Source organism: Rhinolophus sinicus, chromosome X (assembly GCF_036562045.2).
Source record: "Rhinolophus sinicus isolate RSC01 chromosome X, ASM3656204v1, whole genome shotgun sequence".
In the NCBI taxonomy this organism is placed as follows: domain Eukaryota; kingdom Metazoa; phylum Chordata; class Mammalia; order Chiroptera; family Rhinolophidae; genus Rhinolophus; species Rhinolophus sinicus.
Genome location: NC_133768.1, coordinates 75,725,588 through 75,743,405, shown reverse-complemented (window position 1 = coordinate 75,743,405; position 17,818 = coordinate 75,725,588). Strand labels below are relative to the sequence as shown.

Genomic DNA, 17,818 nt, shown 5'->3' with positions numbered 1-17,818 from the left:
TGTTTAAGGGAGACCAGGCTATGGAGAGAAATTTGGAAGTCATCAGCATATACCAGGGGTGCCAAAAAAATGTATAGAAGTGGACACTTTGGTCAATGTTGCTCAAGCATACATTGTAGTTCACCATATTCAGAAGTGTCTGGACACTGATGGTAACCACTTTAAGCACCTCTTGTAATTGCAGAAGTCAAACGTGACTTGTATTCATCTTTTGTTATCGGTATATATTGAGTATTACAATTTTAATAGTTTTCCTTTCTTAAAACGTGTATATATTTTTGGCACCCTTTGTATGAGGTGCCAAAAATATATAAAGCTGTGAGACTAAATGAGATCACTGGGAGTGAGTGTAGATAAAGAAGAGGAGAGGCTCAGGGACTGAGCACTGTAGCCTTTAGAGGTCAGGGAGATGAGGAAGAAGCAGCAAAAGAGACTGAGAAGGAATGGCCAGGAAAGAGGGAAGGAAACCGGAAGAACGTGATCTCTTGGAAGCCAAGTGAAGAAGTTTCAAGCAGGAAAAGAGGGGTCAACTGTGTTAAAGGATGCTGGTGGGCCGGGGAGATGGGGACTGAGCTTTAAGTGACCTTGGTGGCATCTTTGACAGCATGGAAGTCATTGGTGACTTTAATCATAGCAATGTGGGGGAATGGTGGGGGGCAAAAGCCTGAGTGTCGTGGGTTCGAGAGAAAATAGGAGCAGAGAAGTGGGAGACAGCACAGACCATTCTTTTAAGGAGTCCTAAAGAGGAGGAAAAGATATGGGGCTGTAGCCAGAGAAGAATGTACAAGAAAGAGGATGGTGGTGGTTATATTAGAGAGAGAGAGAGAGAGAGAGAGAGAGTTTGATTTTTGGCTCTCAGACTGATTTTCATAAAACATATCTTATAATGTTACTCCCTTGATTACAGAATTCAGTGGTTCACCAGCAATTCCTTAGCAGGGCGTATTGGCTTGCTTCTTCCTACTAGTTCTGCCTCTATCTGCTCTCAGGGAATGGTTTTTAAAATGAAAGAAATCATAGCCCATTATAATGCTGATAGGAATAATTCAGTAGAGCAGGAAACATTAATGAGGCAAGAGAGGGGGGGAATTGCTAGAACAGCACCTCCAGGTCCTTTCTGTAGAGACAAAGCACCCCTGTGCATTAGTGATGGGGTTGCCCTTAGCTGGGAGCATTACCAGTTCAGTCATTGTCACAGGAGTGAAAAAAGCATGTGACCATAGATGCCAGTAGAAGGGTAGACACAGCAGTGGGAATGTGTGGAAGTTCTCTTCAGACTTTTTCAGTTTTATCAGCAAAATAGTAAGCGATGTCAGCAGCTTACTACTGGAGTGTTGGTCTGGGAGAGAGAAGAAAGTATGGCCAGTGCATGGACTAGTGCAATGCAGTATGGCCTCCTGGAGGGAGCGATCACAGATTTCAGGGGACAATTCAGCATAGTCAGGTTTTTCCCCAGCCAAATTTAGGTATGTGCGTACAAATGCAGATTGAGTGAATTGGATTTAACCAGGTCGTGGTTTAGCCGAGAATTACAACAAAGTGAGAGAGAGGCGAGAGAGCTGAGCATGTATTGCAGAAACTGATTATTATTATTGTCCATGGAATTTAAGCTGGATAAGATGAAGGATTCTCTCCCAACAATACCATGCTACCACAAGCAATATTCCTGTTTCTCACGTGATGCCACTGACACAGAGCTTTTCAGTTTGAGGCCATGTAACCTGTTCAAGGTCACACTTCATAGCAGATACTGAAGTTAGAACCCATGTCTCCTAACTCAGTTTCACCCACTTATCACCCAGGATATCAGACATTCTCTTCTTTAGAGACCAATTCATTTTCCCATAATGCAATAGCAGGGTATTTAATCTTTTTTATTTATTTAAGATTTTATTGGGGAAGGGGAACAGGACTTTACTGGGGAACAGTGTATACTTCCAGGACTTTTTTCCAAGTCAAGTTGTTGTCCTTTCAATCTTAGTTGTGGAGGGTGCTGTTCAGCTTCAAGTTGTCCTTTCAGTCTTAGTTGTGGAGGGCGCAGCTCAGCTCCAGGTCCAGTTGCCGTTTTCTACTTGCAGGGGGCGCAGCCCACCATCCCTTGCGGGAGTCGAACCAGCAACCTTGTGGTTGAGAGCCTGCGCTCCAACCAACTGAGCCATCTGGGAGGCAGCTCAGTTCGAGGTGCTGTGTTCAATCTTAGTTGCAGGGTCAGAGCCCATCATCCCTTGCGGGACTCGAGGAGTCGAACCAGCAACCTTGTGGTTGAGAGCCCACTGGCCCATGTGGGAATTTAACCGGCAGCCTTCGGAGTTAGGAGCACGGAGCTCCAACCGCCTGAGCCACCAGGCCGGCCCCAAGGGTATTTAATCTTGAGTCACCAAATCATCATATGCATGTGTCCCTTAGAGCATAGCTACAATCTAGTAAAGTTACCTCTGAAATAATTCTGTTTTCCCCTTGACTTGGATCACAAAAGTGGAGCAGCACTTTACACAGAGAGCATTAATGTCTGCTGTACTGCTTGCTGTGGTTCAGTTCCATCCTGCACTGTTCTGCACACATCCGTTTGCTCATCCACTTGTCTCTCTGATAGGACTGTCCTCATTTCCCAGTCTTCACCCTCTCCTTTTGCAAACATTTGCATCCTTCACATCCAAATCAAATGGTTTGTTTTTTTGAAACTTTTCTGGATGGTTCTATTTCCTCTCTCTTTTTCTTTTACCCCAAACTGAATGCAGTTCCCCCCGCCCTCTTTTGAATAAAGTACCTTTAGCATTTTATTTTTGCTTCTCTTATGGGATTTATCATACTATATGTTATGTATTTGTGAACTGATGTCCCTTCCATATATATATGAATACACATATACATGCACGCATGCATATAAAGAATTCAGGGCATGCTCTATTCATCTTTATAGTAAGTGCTCAAAACTTACACATAGTATGTATTCAAGTCTTTTTCCCCCCAATGAATTTATCAACAGACGTGAGTGTAACCCTAGAAAACTTTTGACAAGGAAGGATTTTAAGATGATAGGCAAAAATGGGCAGAGACTGTCTGGTATGCTTGAAATAGCACCAGACTTGGGGTGGACCTCAGTTACAATTTGTACTGTCCCTCATTTGCTCCTTTGTGAGATAAGGGATCAGACAATACCAGTGGTTCAAATACTCAGTTCAACTGGAGGTTCCAAGGAGTGCCTTCAGGGGCTGTCACAACCTCCCCTACCAAAGCAACTCTCCCCTTTAAAAAAAAATCTATACTTGGGTTTTCATGTCCCTATAAGTTTTTATTCAAATGGATGACCCTCACCACCACCAGAAAATTTGAAAACCTCGACTCAATGATCTCGCTGATCTCTCCTCACCCGAATGTTCTTCAAGCCTTGTCTACGTGTGTATGCATACACACACACACACACACACACACACACACACACACACGTATGTGTCTCTGTCCTATGAGGATTGAGGAGAAGATATTTCCCTCCCTCCAAGGTTTGTGGCAAACGTGTAAAAGATTAAGTGTGTATAACAAGATTAAGTGAATGACTACAAAACATATAATACAGTTTAAATCCAACTAGATTGTAAAGCCGTTCAAAGGCTGTCTTCCATTTATTTGTATATCTTCAGCCCCAAGTCTGACAATTTCTCAAGTGAGAGTGAAGTGGTACTCATCCCTTAGGGACTTCTATCAATTTGAAGATGTTTGCCTTCTAGTATTGCCCCTGAGAATTTATATGTTGAAATAAGTATTATTTCATTTTGAATTAATTTCTTTTTGGTACTCATTTAAAAAAAAAAAAATGTGTGTAGGTAATCTGTGACTATCCTTTAAAGTTTATAAAGGAGTGTTATAAAATATTTTGTTAAGAAAGAGGAGTTGGGTTTGATAGGGTTGAGAACTACTGGACTGCTCTATGCTTATATGCTTAGATGTTTGGAAATAATGGAATAATGAAGGATCAGAATGAGTGGTAGACATTTCAAGTGATGGAGGAAATTAGAGAAAGGAAAGATTTGTGGATTTGTGTAGTCGTGAAATGTCTGTTGAAGAAGAGGATCGTTAGAGGGGATCTTGCATATTGAGGACCAGGCGCTGTGATATACACTTGACATACCTTATCTTGAAGAAGTAAATGACCGGGCTTGTTAGACTGAGAAAGCAATTTCTAGATAGGGTAAATCATAAAATTTGAAGTTGCAAAGGCCCTGAGAAACCATGTAGGCCAGAAATGCATAGTTCGCACTTGGTGTCACCCTTTGGGATGCATGGAAGCATTTCAGGCAACTTCTGAATCCCCTGAAATTGTATGTAATGCTTTGCATGTCTTTCTGGGGGAATTGGGTTCATAGTTTTCATTGGATTCTCAAAGGGGCTCGTCACCTCTTAAGAAGTGAAGGGCTATTGATCTAGTGTGATCTTAAACTCAGATAGATGGTTTTGCTCAAGGTTACACAGCCAATTAGTGACAGAGATTGGGATTGAAATATAGGTCTTTTCACTTGTGGTTTCTTGCTCATTTCACCACATAAAGTCAAAGGACATGAACAAAAGCAGAGGCAGGATTAAGCTACCATTTTATAGTAAGGTGTAAAAACAAACAACTGTGCAGGGCCTCAATAGTCTGCCTATTTATTTCTGCAAGAGTTGTAGAAGGATGAGCTTCAATTTATCTCCTCAAAGTGAACTAATATTTTCATTTTAATGGTTGAAATCGCCTCCACTCACCAAAATAGCTTTCTCAGCTCAAGGCACACTCCCTGAAGGATAGTATCCCTGAGGCTGTTTCCGCAGTTCCTTTCCAACTAGCACTGTTCTTCTGACCTGCAGCGGCCTCTTGTTTTCTGCCTCATCAAATCAAAACTGCTTTGCCTGGTTTGTCAGGTCCTGTACTACTGTAGCCTATTTAGGCAACGAGTACTCTATGCCCCAGTCAGGCCAGTGTCGTTATTGGCACTGTCTGCTCTCCCAAAGTCCTTTCATTCCTACCTCTGTATCTTTCTTCATGTGGTTCTCCTTCAGGGAATGCCCTCCATTCTTTCTCCTTCATTTCCAGATCCTCAAAATGAGGTCCAGCTTTTAAATCTAATCTCCACAGAGCCTCTCTCTGTTACTCTTGGCCATTTTACACTTTGTTTGGACTCCTATTGCATTTATTGCTTGTCCTGCACACCGTAGTACTTAGTTATATATTTCTGCAGGGCTTTTCATTGGAAATGCTTCAGTGGTCACCTTGGGAGTGCGGTTCTAGGAAGTCCAGGGTGGGAATCTGGACACCCCTGTTCTTTGCTTCAGCCAGAGTATTTCCACTTTAGTTTTATATATGGGCAGTCTATGGGTTTTTATTTGAAGAAATGGTTTAGCTGCCTTCCTCCCATCAAAAGGGTTTGAACAACACTGGGTCTATGCTGTGTGCTGATTACCTCAGAAGTGTTAACTCTTAATGGGCAAGGGCCAGAAATTACACTTATTTCTGACTTAATACTCCCAGGCAACTGGTACAATTTTGAGCACAAAGGGGACATTTAGGAAATGGTTTTATGATTGTATTCTCCAATTTTGAGGATAGGAGATAGTGAATAGCGTTACCTCAGAATTTTACCTTCATGAAGAACTCAGAATAATATTTCTGGGTTGATCTTTGAGAAATAAACCTAAATTGGTGTGTTGGTTTTGCCTTTTGGATGCAAAACCAATCCGGTTTTAAAGCTGTCTGGTTTACATATATGTACATATTAAGAGAAACATCATTATTGGCATTCCCTACTCTCCCAAAGTTTAGCCAAATTTAAATATCATATTCACGCATTCGTGTAAGTATTCAAAGCAGTGTTACTCAGCTGACTTACAGAATGATGTGCAGAGTAGCAGTATACCTAAAAACTTAGAAAAGATTAAATTGAGAAGTTTATGCAATAATGATTAAAAAGGGAATGTACCAATATTTCAGACCAGTTATTTCAGCTTTCTGTAGCAAATCAATTATATAAACTAATAAATACCTAAGTATTTAAATCGATGGTGCTGTCAACTTGTTAATACCTTTTTTTTTTCCCCTGCTCTCTGCCTGGTTCATTGTCTTCACCTACAGGTGTACTTTATTGTCGGCTTCCAAAGATTACTAACTTTTATCTGTATCATTAAAATTGAACTGCCTTGGCTATACTGCTGCTCTTACTGCTGCTTCCATTATTGCCTTCTTCAGCAAAATAAGGCTTTCTGAAGCCAAAGAATAACAAGAAATAAACACCATTGTAGAAGCCTTGCCGCTATGAATCTTAAGCTAAATGTGCCCACCATTATTTTGCTGCCTGTCCACTTGTTAATAACAGTATACAGTGCCCTTATATTTATTCCGTGGTATTTTCTTACCAATGCCAAGAAGAAAAACGTTATGGCAAAGAGAATAAAAGCTAAGCCCACTTCAGACAAACCCGGAAGTCCATATCGCTCTGTCACACACTTCGACTCCCTAGCTGTCATAGACATTCCTGGGGCAGACACTCTGGATAAATTATTTGATCATGCTGTATCCAAGTTTGGGAAGAAGGACAGCCTCGGGACCAGGGAAATCCTAAGTGAAGAAAATGAAATGCAGCCAAATGGAAAGGTTTTTAAGAAGGTAAAGCAGTTTTGCACTTTTTAATTTTTTTAAGGGGAGGGTACATTCTATCGTAAATCAAGTGCATTTTAGATATCCTTGCATTGCACTAGAGTGCTGTGTAACTAATTCTCAGAGGGTGTGCATAGGTTCTGTATATTTGCTTAAGGGAAATTTTAGAGTTCTGTACTTTGAATAGTATTTCTAATTGCTTGTTTGAATACATATACTAATATCAGAGAATGTCTCACTTTAACAGTTAATTCTTGGGAATTACAAATGGATGAACTATCTTGAAGTGAACCTCAGAGTGAATAACTTTGGTAGTGGACTCACTGCGTTGGGATTAAAACCAAAGAGCACTATTGCTATTTTCTGTGAGACCAGGGCCGAATGGATGATTGCGGCACAGACCTGCTTTAAGTACAACTTTCCTCGTAAGTGCCTTGTGGTTTTGGAGGGGAAAGCGGGCCTTGTTTACGTGTGAAATTGTCCTGAGATCCTCTTGTTTTCAAAGTAGGTGTTCTTTAGTCATTTGTCTGCCGTAAATTATATTTCTAAAACAGTGTATGTATATATATATAATATATAAAATGCAGTTAAAAGTTAAAAGATAATAACTTCTAAGAGCTAGTTTGGGATTTGGCAGATTAATGGATAGAATTTTGAATTTTACTTTTTAATTGGAAGTGAATTGCACTTGAAAGATTTGGGGTTTGGGGGCATTTTTTTAGGAAGTTACCCACGAAAGAATGACAACAAAAAGTCATTGCTTAGCATAATTCTAGTTCATTTCTTCAATTCAAGGCCTCTTATTTGACCTTTTCCATTTTACATGTGGAATAAGCATGCGACAGCTTGAACTGGCATTATATATATATGTTGGCCAGAAAGTTAAATTGGGTGTATTTCTGATTCTTTAGCTATTGTGCAAGAAATAACTTTTAAATATTAACAGTCCAGAACAGTTCCTGTCATGCACTAAGTACTCAGTTACTTGTTGAATGAAATAGGACACTGCAGGCAGGGATGGTATAGGAATCAGAGTTTGCATTTCAAATAAAAGTGGATAATATGGAAATGATCCCCTATGTACCGGTCACCCAACTGGAACATTAAGAGCTCATGAAAAGTGGCTGTTACTGACTAGGTTGCTATTTGGGTTACCAGCTGAGAGCTGAGTTTCCAAGTCTTATCTAAGTTTAGCACAGGTCCACTAATTCTAAGGGATCTGGGTTTCAGTTTATGTTTTCTTTGTCTGGTAGCTCCTAAAGAGTAGGTCTCTGTGTCTTCTCCAATTCAGGCTTGGAGGTCACCAATCAGCACGGACACTGGCCCCATTAAAAAAGTTTTCATAGAAGGAGTGTGAACATGATCATGGACTGTCTTCTGACTTGAAATCCTCAAAATCTGAGGATTCTCAATGACTTATCTGTTCTTTAGTGCTATGACCATTGAAAGTGTGTGTCACAGCAGAGCTGGGATAGCTCTGACCTGCGTTAAGAGTTCAGCCAGAACGTATTGGCCTTGAGAATCTTAATTGACTGAGTCTCGATCAGTTGTGGCACTTCCTGTATTTCTGGGTTTCTTTAGGTTTAGAAAGTTAGAATCCTGAGAATTTTTGAGGAAAATTTGGGGTTACCGGGAAGTTTAAGGCAAGGTTGAAGGGTAATAGCAGAGACTAGGAAATCAAATTAAATTATAAAATGTCTTTGTGTCTGTGAGTATAACTATCATTTAAGGCTGACTTAACTAATATACCAAATAAATGTTTGCCATTTAACTATTATGTTTGTTTATTTTTTTTATCATGTAGTTGTGACTTTATATGCCACACTTGGCAAAGAAGCTGTAGTTCATGGGTTAAATGAATCTGAGGCTGCCTATCTGATTACTAGTGTTGAACTTTTGGAAAGCAAACTTAAGGTAAATATGAAATTTTCTTTGAATTCATGGTAGTGTTATCTGACAGGACAGGAAAATGTTCAATAACTGAGTTTACTGCAGGCCCATGTTTAATAGCTGGATTTTCTTTCTGTTCAACAGACTGCATTGTTAGATATCACTTGTGTTAAACATATTATTTATGTGGACAATAAGACTATCAATAAAACAGAATACCCTGAAGGATTCGAGATCCACAGCATGCAGTCAGTTGAAGAGTTGGGAGCCAAGCCAGAAAACTGTAAGTAAAGCAGTTAAAACAAATTTATTCCTGCTCTGTTATTTCAGTAGGTGATGTGAGTGAAAACTGTAAAGTTCTTTGATTTAAAACAAAGTTTTAAAACGTTAAAAAAACTGTCAAGACCATATATGATTAAAGGTTTCCTTCCCTTTCTCCTCAAACAGGTAACCACCATTTTAAGATTTACTTAGTAGTAGAGAGGTATTCAGTGGTTCATGCTTTATGGTGGTTGCTGCCAAACTTTTCTTTCTTGTAACCTGCTATAACTGTCCAATTTGGACTTCACCTAAGGAAGACATAATCTGGCCTTCCATTCAGTAAACTGTTTTTAATGCTTAATTCTAGTGATCTTAACTGATGTCTCAGAGGATGCTAAACTGTTTGCCAGGATTCATGCTTGTCTTTTTTTTTTTAATAAAGATTTTATTGGGGAAGGGGAACAGGACTTTATTGGGGAGCAGTGTGTACTTCCAGGACTTTTTCCAAGTCAAGTTGTTGTCCTTTCAATCTTAGTTGTGGAGGGCGCAGCTCAGCTCCAGGTCCAGTTGCCATTGTTAGATGCAGGGGGCACAGCCCACCATCCCTTGCAGGAGTCGAACCGGCAAACTTGTGGTTGAGAGAACGCACTCCAACCAACTGAGCCATCCGGGATCTCAGTGGCAGCTCAGCTGAAGGTGCCATGTTCAATCTTAGTTGCAGGGGGTGCAGCTCACCATCCCTTATGGGACTTGAGGAGTTGAACCATCAGCCTTGTGGTTGAGAGCCCACTGGCCCGTGTGGGAATCGAACTGGCAGCCTTTGGCATTAGGACCATGGAGCTGCAACAGCCTGAGCCACCGGACTGACCCCCATGCTTGGGTTTTTCCTACCACCGAGGTGGTCATTGGTATTTCATTTGAAACAAGTAAATCCACCTTGTAGCAAAATATCAGTTGGTCATCAGGACAGAGGGTTAAGGAAATTTAATACTCCATTTAAATAGTTTTTCTCTCACGTTTGATATGAAGGTCATGATACTCTACTAGATGAGGAAAGGATTCATTTTGGCAGAAAATGTTGGGTGAACATCCGTTTAGCTTCTGGATATTTCATTAGAGACTGAACACATATTTGCAATAACACATGTCAAGTATAGCATTCTACTCCTTGTGGAGCATGGCAAAGAGGCTGAAACTTTACCCAACTTGCAAGCAAACAAGTGAGCTTGCCACAGTTTTTTGGAGACACAGGACTCCTGGGAGAGATGTAGGATAGTATTTTACTCACAGCAATAGCGGTACCCAGAGTATCAGCATTTATGTTGCTTCCCTGCACCCCAGTTTCCACAGGGCAATGTGAAGAGGGTTAGATATCTGCACATGTAGTGGGTTGTGTTACAGGAGAGGAACCCTGAGCTTAGGGAACCTGAATCTTTTATAATGGGCAGTAAATTTTATGTTAAAATGTGCAGTACTTTGTGTATCAGTTATACCTCAATAAAGCTACTTTTAAAACTAGGAAGAGTTTAGGTATGCATTATTTCTGATAAGTAGCACTGGTTGTCAATCTAACCTAGATTAAATTAACAACAAGAAGCAAATTTATGTCACATTAAAATTTTAAAATATAGTATCTACATACTATAGAGTGTGCATATAGGCACTTAATACTGGAAGTTGCAGTTTTGCTCAATTTTTTTGCTTAGTATTGTGGAATGATAAAAAAAAGTATGTCTATAATAGCTATTCTCTTTATTTGTAGGCTAGAAGATACTTTTGAGTAACAACAGTTACAGTTTTCCTAATTTTTTCCTTTTTCCCTATGTATGACTGTCCTATTTATTGAAGTGTAATTTGTTGTCGGTTTAATCTAAAAAGGTTAAGCTCCTATGTTATATCTTTTTATTTTGTTTTTCCAGTAATTCATTTTTATTTTTCAAAAGCATCCATCCATAAATTATAAGGGAAAAATTGGTCTTCACCATAGATAGTTTGAGAAGCATGACTAGTGCACAGGTTGGCAAATTACAGCCTGCCATCTGTTTCTCTAAATAAAGTTGGATTGGAACACAGTCACATCAGTTCATCTCACAGTTATCTATGGCTTCTTTCATTCTACAACAGTAAAATTGGGTAGTTGTAGCAGAGACTGTATCACCCTCAAAGCCAAAGATATTTATCATGTGGTCCTTTGGGGGGAAAAAAATCTACTGGCACCTGCTCAAGATGGCTGAATATAATCTGTTGGGGAGACCTCTCTATTTTCCTCCACTAATCATTTAATAAGCAAAGATGGCACTGGGGCTCAGGACCCTTAAGATGATTAAAACATTCCTATCTTCAGACAGGGTGCTGGAAGAAGTGAAGTTTAGATACTGTTTAGATATTACCTTTGATAGGGAATGAAGGACATGTAAACCCTTCTGCATGGTCTCTGTCTCTTAGTATCCTAAAAGTCCTCTCTAATTTTGATTAAAAAGAACCCAAGTATCTGATTCAGATAGGGGAAGAAGCACTAAGTCTGGAAGACCCAAAAGAATCCCCAAGTCAGACACACAACAAATATTCCAAATGAGAGAGAGAGAGAGAGAGAGAGAGAGAGAGAGAGAGACAGAAACATCCCTTGGATTTTACTTGCTACTTGGAATTTAATCTTAAAATATGTTAAGTGTCTAATGGTTTTCTAATTCCATGTCTATGGTTCAATTATATTAAAATAAAATTATTTTTGTAAAAACTTATAAAAAATATCAAGTCTAGTGGTTTTCAATCAGGGGTGTGTGTATGAGTGTCACCTGTGGAGCCTTTGATCCATCTCAGACATAAAGAATCAGAATTCTAAGAACTAGAATCCAGAGATGGTGTTTGATTTAAGCTCTGCAGGTGATTCTCAGGCTCACCAGTGGTTAAGAACCATAATCTAGTCCAACTTACTCATTTTAGAGATGAGAGAACTGAGGCCTGAGGAGTTACCCACAATACTCTTACTTATCTTCCTGATTCTCCAGTGTCCTGGAAATCTTTTCACAATATTGCTTTGTGTACAACACTGTAGAGAGAAAGGCATGAGCAGACAGGGAGGGATTAGGCTACACATCCAGAAAGTGGGCCAAATTGAGTTTGAAGTTCTCACTGCAGTTAATGAGATTTGATAAACCATTTTTTATCTTTTGATTTTTAATAGATAATATTTTTTAAACTTTTAAAATTTATTTTAAGTGTGTTTTTCCAGGCCCCATCAGCTCCAAGTCAAGTACTTTTTTCAATCTAGTTGTGGAGGGCGCAGCTCACACTGGCCCATGCGGGCATCAGACTGGCAACCCTGGTGTTAACGAGCATCATGCTCTAACCAACTGAGCTAACCGGCCACCCGAGAATGTTTGTTTTAAATCATTTATCATTATGTCAAAATCTAATAATTATGTCTTCATTTAGCAGTTTCGATTTTTAACAGAATAAAAATGTGGTGCTTTTTCATTTTAGCAAGCGTTACTCCAAATAGACCAACTCCTTCGGACATGGCTATCGTCATGTATACAAGTGGATCTACTGGCCGACCTAAGGGAGTGATGATGCATCATAGCAATTTGATAGCTGGGATGGCAGGCCAGTGTGAGAGAATTCCTGGCCTGGGGTAAGAGAGAATCATTCAACATTCTTCTTAGAAATTAGAGCTCATGTTCACATTTCCTAAACTCCATCTATATTGAAATGATAAGATTATTGACATTTCTAATTTACAGTGCCTTTTTAAGATTGGCTAAAATGTTTCTTTTATTTTGTTTTAGACCAAAGGACACATACATTGGCTATTTGCCTTTAGCTCATGTCCTAGAATTGACAGCAGAAATATCTTGCTTTACGTATGGCTGTAGAATCGGATATTCTTCTCCACTTACACTCTCTGACCAGGTGACAAACTTTTCAGTTTATTGGCATGATCTTATTAAGTTCCACTGTTCGGCTAAGGACATATTGCTAAAACATGAGATATTTTGATTCAGCTAAAACTTCTTCCATGACTTCAAAAATACCTCTCAAGAGCAATGTGTAGCTATAGTAAATAACCTTGTGGAATTGTTAGCATTGCTTTATGTACATATTTTATTTAAAATTATTTTGAAACGATTAATTACTTTCATCTTGTCTTTCTCTATTCGATTTTTATTTTGGCGAGGTAGGAGAGAGAATATAAATACACTGAGCCTTTTTGACATTTTGGCCATGGCACTGCTGGGTTTTTGGGAGATGTATGTCGATGGTAGGATTTTGGCCCCGTTTTGCTCTGAGTTTTCTCCAGAATTGTGCTGTCCAATACAATAGCCATTAGTTACATGTTGAAATACAGATTAATTGTAATTGAATCAGAAAATTCATTTTCTCAGTTGCTCCACCGACATTTCAAGTTCTCAGTAACTACATGTGACTAGTGGCTACCATACTGGACAGCACAGATGGTGAACACTTCCGTCATCGCGGAAAGTTCTGTTAGCACTGCAGCATGTCCTAAGGCAGCTCTCAGCTTTCTACTCTGAGTCAGGCTTCTCCCTTCGCCCAGTTGTTCATAACAGGAAACCCAACAATGCGTAGGGCTAACTCATGTTTTTTAAGCCCATTGAAATCACATATCTAATACCTACTGTCCGCAGTTCTGTTTCATTTCTTCTTTGGGATAGCGGCTATAGAAAAGCTTCAACCAGATATTGGGGGTAAAAAAAGAGCTTCTAAGGGAGCAGTGGGCTTCAGAATGCTGAAAGGTAAATTGAGTATCGATAGGAATGACTTGATTCTCTGTATGACTTCTGCCACTCCCATCACTGGAGGCCCAGCTGCTATTTTTCAGAACCCCAGGCAATGCTGCCTTTTATTTGGGAGTCTCAGTGGAGCATTCATTTGATAAGAAGATGTGTCCTTGGTGTTCACAGTTAGAAATTGCAATATTAGGTTGTGCAAAAGTAATTGTGGTTTAAAAGATTAAAAACAATTGCAAAAACCGTAATTACTTTTGTACCAACTTAATACTACTGTTTTTGTAAAAACGCCGTTTTAGGAAGAGATTAGATAGGTTGTGTAATTTTTAGACAAAAAAGTTAGGTACATTTTTTTGAGATTGCAACTGTCTTTTTTCTGTTTTTTTTTTTTTGGGGGGTGGGGGTGGTTGTTTTGGGGTGTAAACTTAAAGTGCATAAATCTTAAATTTACTATTTGATTAAATTTAATACACACACACACAGACACACACACACACACACACACACACATATACATACATACATACATACATACTTCTGTGATGATCACCATCTAGATCAAGAAAAGAGAATGTTTCCATATCCTAGAATGTCTCCTGTGTCCCTTTCTAGTCATTACCACTATCCCTCCCACGGATAATCCACCAACCTTTTAAAGTGGCTTTTCCATGAAAAAATGTTCTTTGTTCTAAACAACTACCTACTTACTTTGTACTTGGAGTACAACCTCTTTGTAAGATGGAGAGCAGCTGTTTTCACCAGACCACTCAGTTAAAAGTTCACATTTAAAATCTGCTAGAATAGTAGTAATGGAGAGAATAAGTAAATTGTCATGTAAACTAATAAACAGGACTTGATTTAATAAAGTCAAAATAGACTTATGAATAAGACCTATGAATAAATTGTAAAAAAAAAAAAATGTAAAGAAAAATCTGTGATGATTACATTTAATGCACTTGTAGTGAGTTTTTCTTATGTTCAGATGTTTTCGAAATGTGAAAAACATTTCAGTAAGTATTGAGTACGATTCTTCCCAGTGGGGAAGTTCAGAAGCTGGAGACTAGCAACCTTTGTTTTCACTGCCTTTCTGATAACAATAGCCTCAGCATGGCGAAAGAGGACAGTCGGAAACTGTTGCTGGTATGACTTCATTCTCTATGTCTTTTAGGCCAAGTAGGACGTTAAAAGTCTGTAACAAAACTGTCAGGACCATTCGCACCTAGCGTGTTTCCCTGAAAATAAGACCTAGCCAGAATATCAGCTCTAATGCGTCTTTTGGAGCAAAAATTAATATAAGACCAGGTCTTATTTTACTATAATATAAGATCTGGTATAATATAATATAAACGTAATACCGGGTCTTATTAATTTTTGCTCCAAAAGACACATTAGAGCTGATTATCTGGCTAGGTCTTATTTTCGGGGAAACACGGTACCTTTTTAATAAACTTTACTATAAAGAGTCTCAGTCAGACTAGGAATCTAAAATCCAGGAGTCTTCCTCACATAGGAAATCAGAAAAAGGTGGGAAACCAGAGGCACTACAGTGGAAGCCAGCAGATGAGTGATATTGTCATAACTAGGGTTACTGTGATCATAGTAAAGACAAGAAGAATTCAAATATTACAAAGAATAATAAAAAAAGAAGGAAGGGCTCCTTGTGGCTACTGCTCTTCTGGAACTGCTCTCTATAGCAAATTTTGGTCAGCAGCACATAGAGGGCAGCTCCAACTTAAAGGATGTTAAGAACCCATATTTTTCTCTATAGAGCAGCCCTCTGTGTATAGTGTGCATGCAGTGTGTAGGTTTCCACTCAGAGATGTACACACACTTGCACACATGTAAAATAAAGGAGTTATTTTATTTTCTCCATCTGTCAGAAAAGTAGGATAAAAGCTATTGAGTTCTACTAGCAGAACCTTCTATATGGCAGAGCTGGTGATACTAGTGGATCACACTAGTTTTAAGAGCTAGTTTTCTTCCTGCCTGTGTTGGCCACGGCTAACACGTGATACAGCTAAACTTACAGACTAATGATCTACATCTAGCAGATTCTTATTTTTATCTACCTCTTTCACTGGGCAGCTATCAATTTTTCTACCTATTGATCTCACATTTGAAATCCCAAGTAGTATTTGTGTATATAAGAAAGAAAAGAAGAATGTGTACACATTTGCGTATACGTGTGTATACCCCAACGTGATCACTGGCAGTGTCTTCAGTATTCTGTCAACCAAAATGTTATCAAATTAGTATTTCTGTATGTTAATTGATGTTCATATTGGTGATTTTGAGATGTGGCTTTGCTTTTTGTCTAATTAAATATAGTTAAAGTTTCTTCAATTTTGTTGTAGTGTTTGATTTACCTTGGTTGAGGTGTTTTGTTGAAAATGTATGGTCTGTCCTATGTTTGATGATAATGTTATTAATAATTCTTGATTTACCAAAATATCCCTTTCTCCTTGATTCTGGATCAGAGTTTCCCCTCTAAGGCAGGCTAAAATGTGCTAGAAGAAATAATCTACAGGATAAATCACTAAAGCACGTACATGCCAGACTTATAGGTTATGGTAGTTATAACGGGTAACTCACAAAGCAGTAGATGTTCAAATTCCATGTGTAAATTTATGCCTTTGTTATTGTTAATATTTGAATTATATCATTTTTTGCTAAGGTTGATTTCCCTGATCCTATTTATTTTTTCTTCAATGTAGTCCAGCAAAATTAAAAAAGGAAGTAAAGGAGACTGTACTGTACTAAAGCCTACGCTCATGGCAGCTGTTCCTGTGAGTACGGAGTATAAATGTCATTAATTGCTTGTACTTTGACTTTTTAAAAATAATTTTATTAAAATGTAGATAACACACAATATTACATTAGTTTCAGGTATACACCATAGTTATTCAACATTTATATATTTAAAGACGTGATAACTGATAAACCCAGCAACCATCTGACACTGACCATATCATGCTATCAAAATATTATTGACTGTATTCCCTGTGAGCTTTGTTCTGTTCTTTAATTTGGGACATGTTTCTTTGCCTCCCCATTTTGGCTGTCTTCCTGTGTTTGTTTCTAGGTGTTAGGTAGGGCTTCTATGTCTCCTGATCTTAGTGGAGTGACCTTATGTAGTAGATGCACTGTGGGGCCCAGTGGCACAGTCTTCCTGGTTACCTGAGCTGTGTACTCCAGGTGTGTCCTTGTGTGGATTATGTGTGCCCTCCTCTTGTAGTTGAGCTTTGGTTGCTGTTTGCATGTCAATGGGAGGGATTGACCCTGAGCCTGATTGGCTGTGAGACTGGCCATGCCTGTAGTGGAGGAGCTGTGGAGCAGGGGCTGAACCTATAGAGTAGGATTTGCTTTAACAGGGCTCTGGTGCCTGCCCAGTCTGCCCTTTGGGTGTGTTGTTCTTAGAGGTGGCCGGATGATACTCTGGCTCTGTCCGAAGCTGGCCTCCAGGCATACCAGCTCTGGTGCTTCCTGGGAGGGCCTCGCCACAGGTTGTATCCTGCCAAGTTCAGCCATAGCCTGTGCCTTGCTCAGGGCCACTTGGCATGAGCCACAAAGCAATCCACAGGTGGCTACCACCCATGCTGGGCTTGAAGGTGCCTCAAGAGGCCAAGCCATGAACTGTGGCTGGCTGTGGCTAGTGTTAGGTTTAGGGCTACTCAGCAAGTGGTACAGGACATGTCGAAGCCAAATGCTGCTTGTTTGGGTTTTGTGAACCTTTGAGAGATTTTAGGAAAGTCTTCAGCATGAGCCAAGACAGGCTGTTTTAATGGGAAAGCCACTGGAACGGTTTGCATGGACCCGAAAGTTGCATGAGGCAGAGTTTCATGGAATCACCAGGGTGGGGTGAAGGAACAGTATTAGCCAGGTTGATGGAGACTCAGACATGTCGTCTCCCGGTGCCTACACGCCTGGACGCAGGAGGGCTTAACAGTGAAACAGTGGATTCCGCCAGCTCCTCTAGCAGGGAGAAAGCTGCCCCTCCAGCGTTCATCCTGTAGCCAGACAACTCAGTTCCTCCCCATGTGTCCTTGGTGCCTTTTGAGCTTCTGCCCCAGCGCTGAAGCTTGGAGTGAGTGAGTCTGTCAGCAAGTAAGTCCTTGCATGGGCCCTTTAAGAGGAGCATCTTGGACTGTAGCCGTCCTGGTCTCACTCAGCCACTCTCTTCACTGGTTTTCACAGCCAGAAGTTATGGGGACTAATCTCCCTGGCACTGGAACCCTGGGCTGGGGAGCCTGGTGTGAGTCTGGGTCCCCTTGCTCCTCCAGAGACGGGGGGACTT

The 17,818-nt window shown here is 39.8% G+C and overlaps 1 protein-coding gene across 5 annotated transcripts in view; it reads left to right on the top strand.

The window, feature by feature from the left end:
• Nucleotides 1-17,818, top strand: part of ACSL4 (acyl-CoA synthetase long chain family member 4) — an 87,440-nt gene that overhangs the window by 47,305 nt on the left and 22,317 nt on the right. For 2 of the 5 annotated variants that reach the window (XM_019717911.2, XM_019717909.2), the window contains 7 exons: nt 6,101-6,631; nt 6,870-7,047; nt 8,427-8,536; nt 8,657-8,795; nt 12,257-12,407; nt 12,562-12,685; nt 16,239-16,310. In XM_019717911.2, the coding sequence (XP_019573470.1) occupies nt 6,281-6,631; nt 6,870-7,047; nt 8,427-8,536; nt 8,657-8,795; nt 12,257-12,407; nt 12,562-12,685; nt 16,239-16,310 (1,125 nt within the window). In that variant the 5' untranslated portion in view covers nt 6,101-6,280. The remainder of the gene's footprint in view (nt 1-6,100; nt 6,632-6,869; nt 7,048-8,426; nt 8,537-8,656; nt 8,796-12,256; nt 12,408-12,561; nt 12,686-16,238; nt 16,311-17,818) is intronic. The other 3 variants (XM_074324078.1, XM_019717913.2, XM_019717914.2) reach the window with 2 other exon arrangements.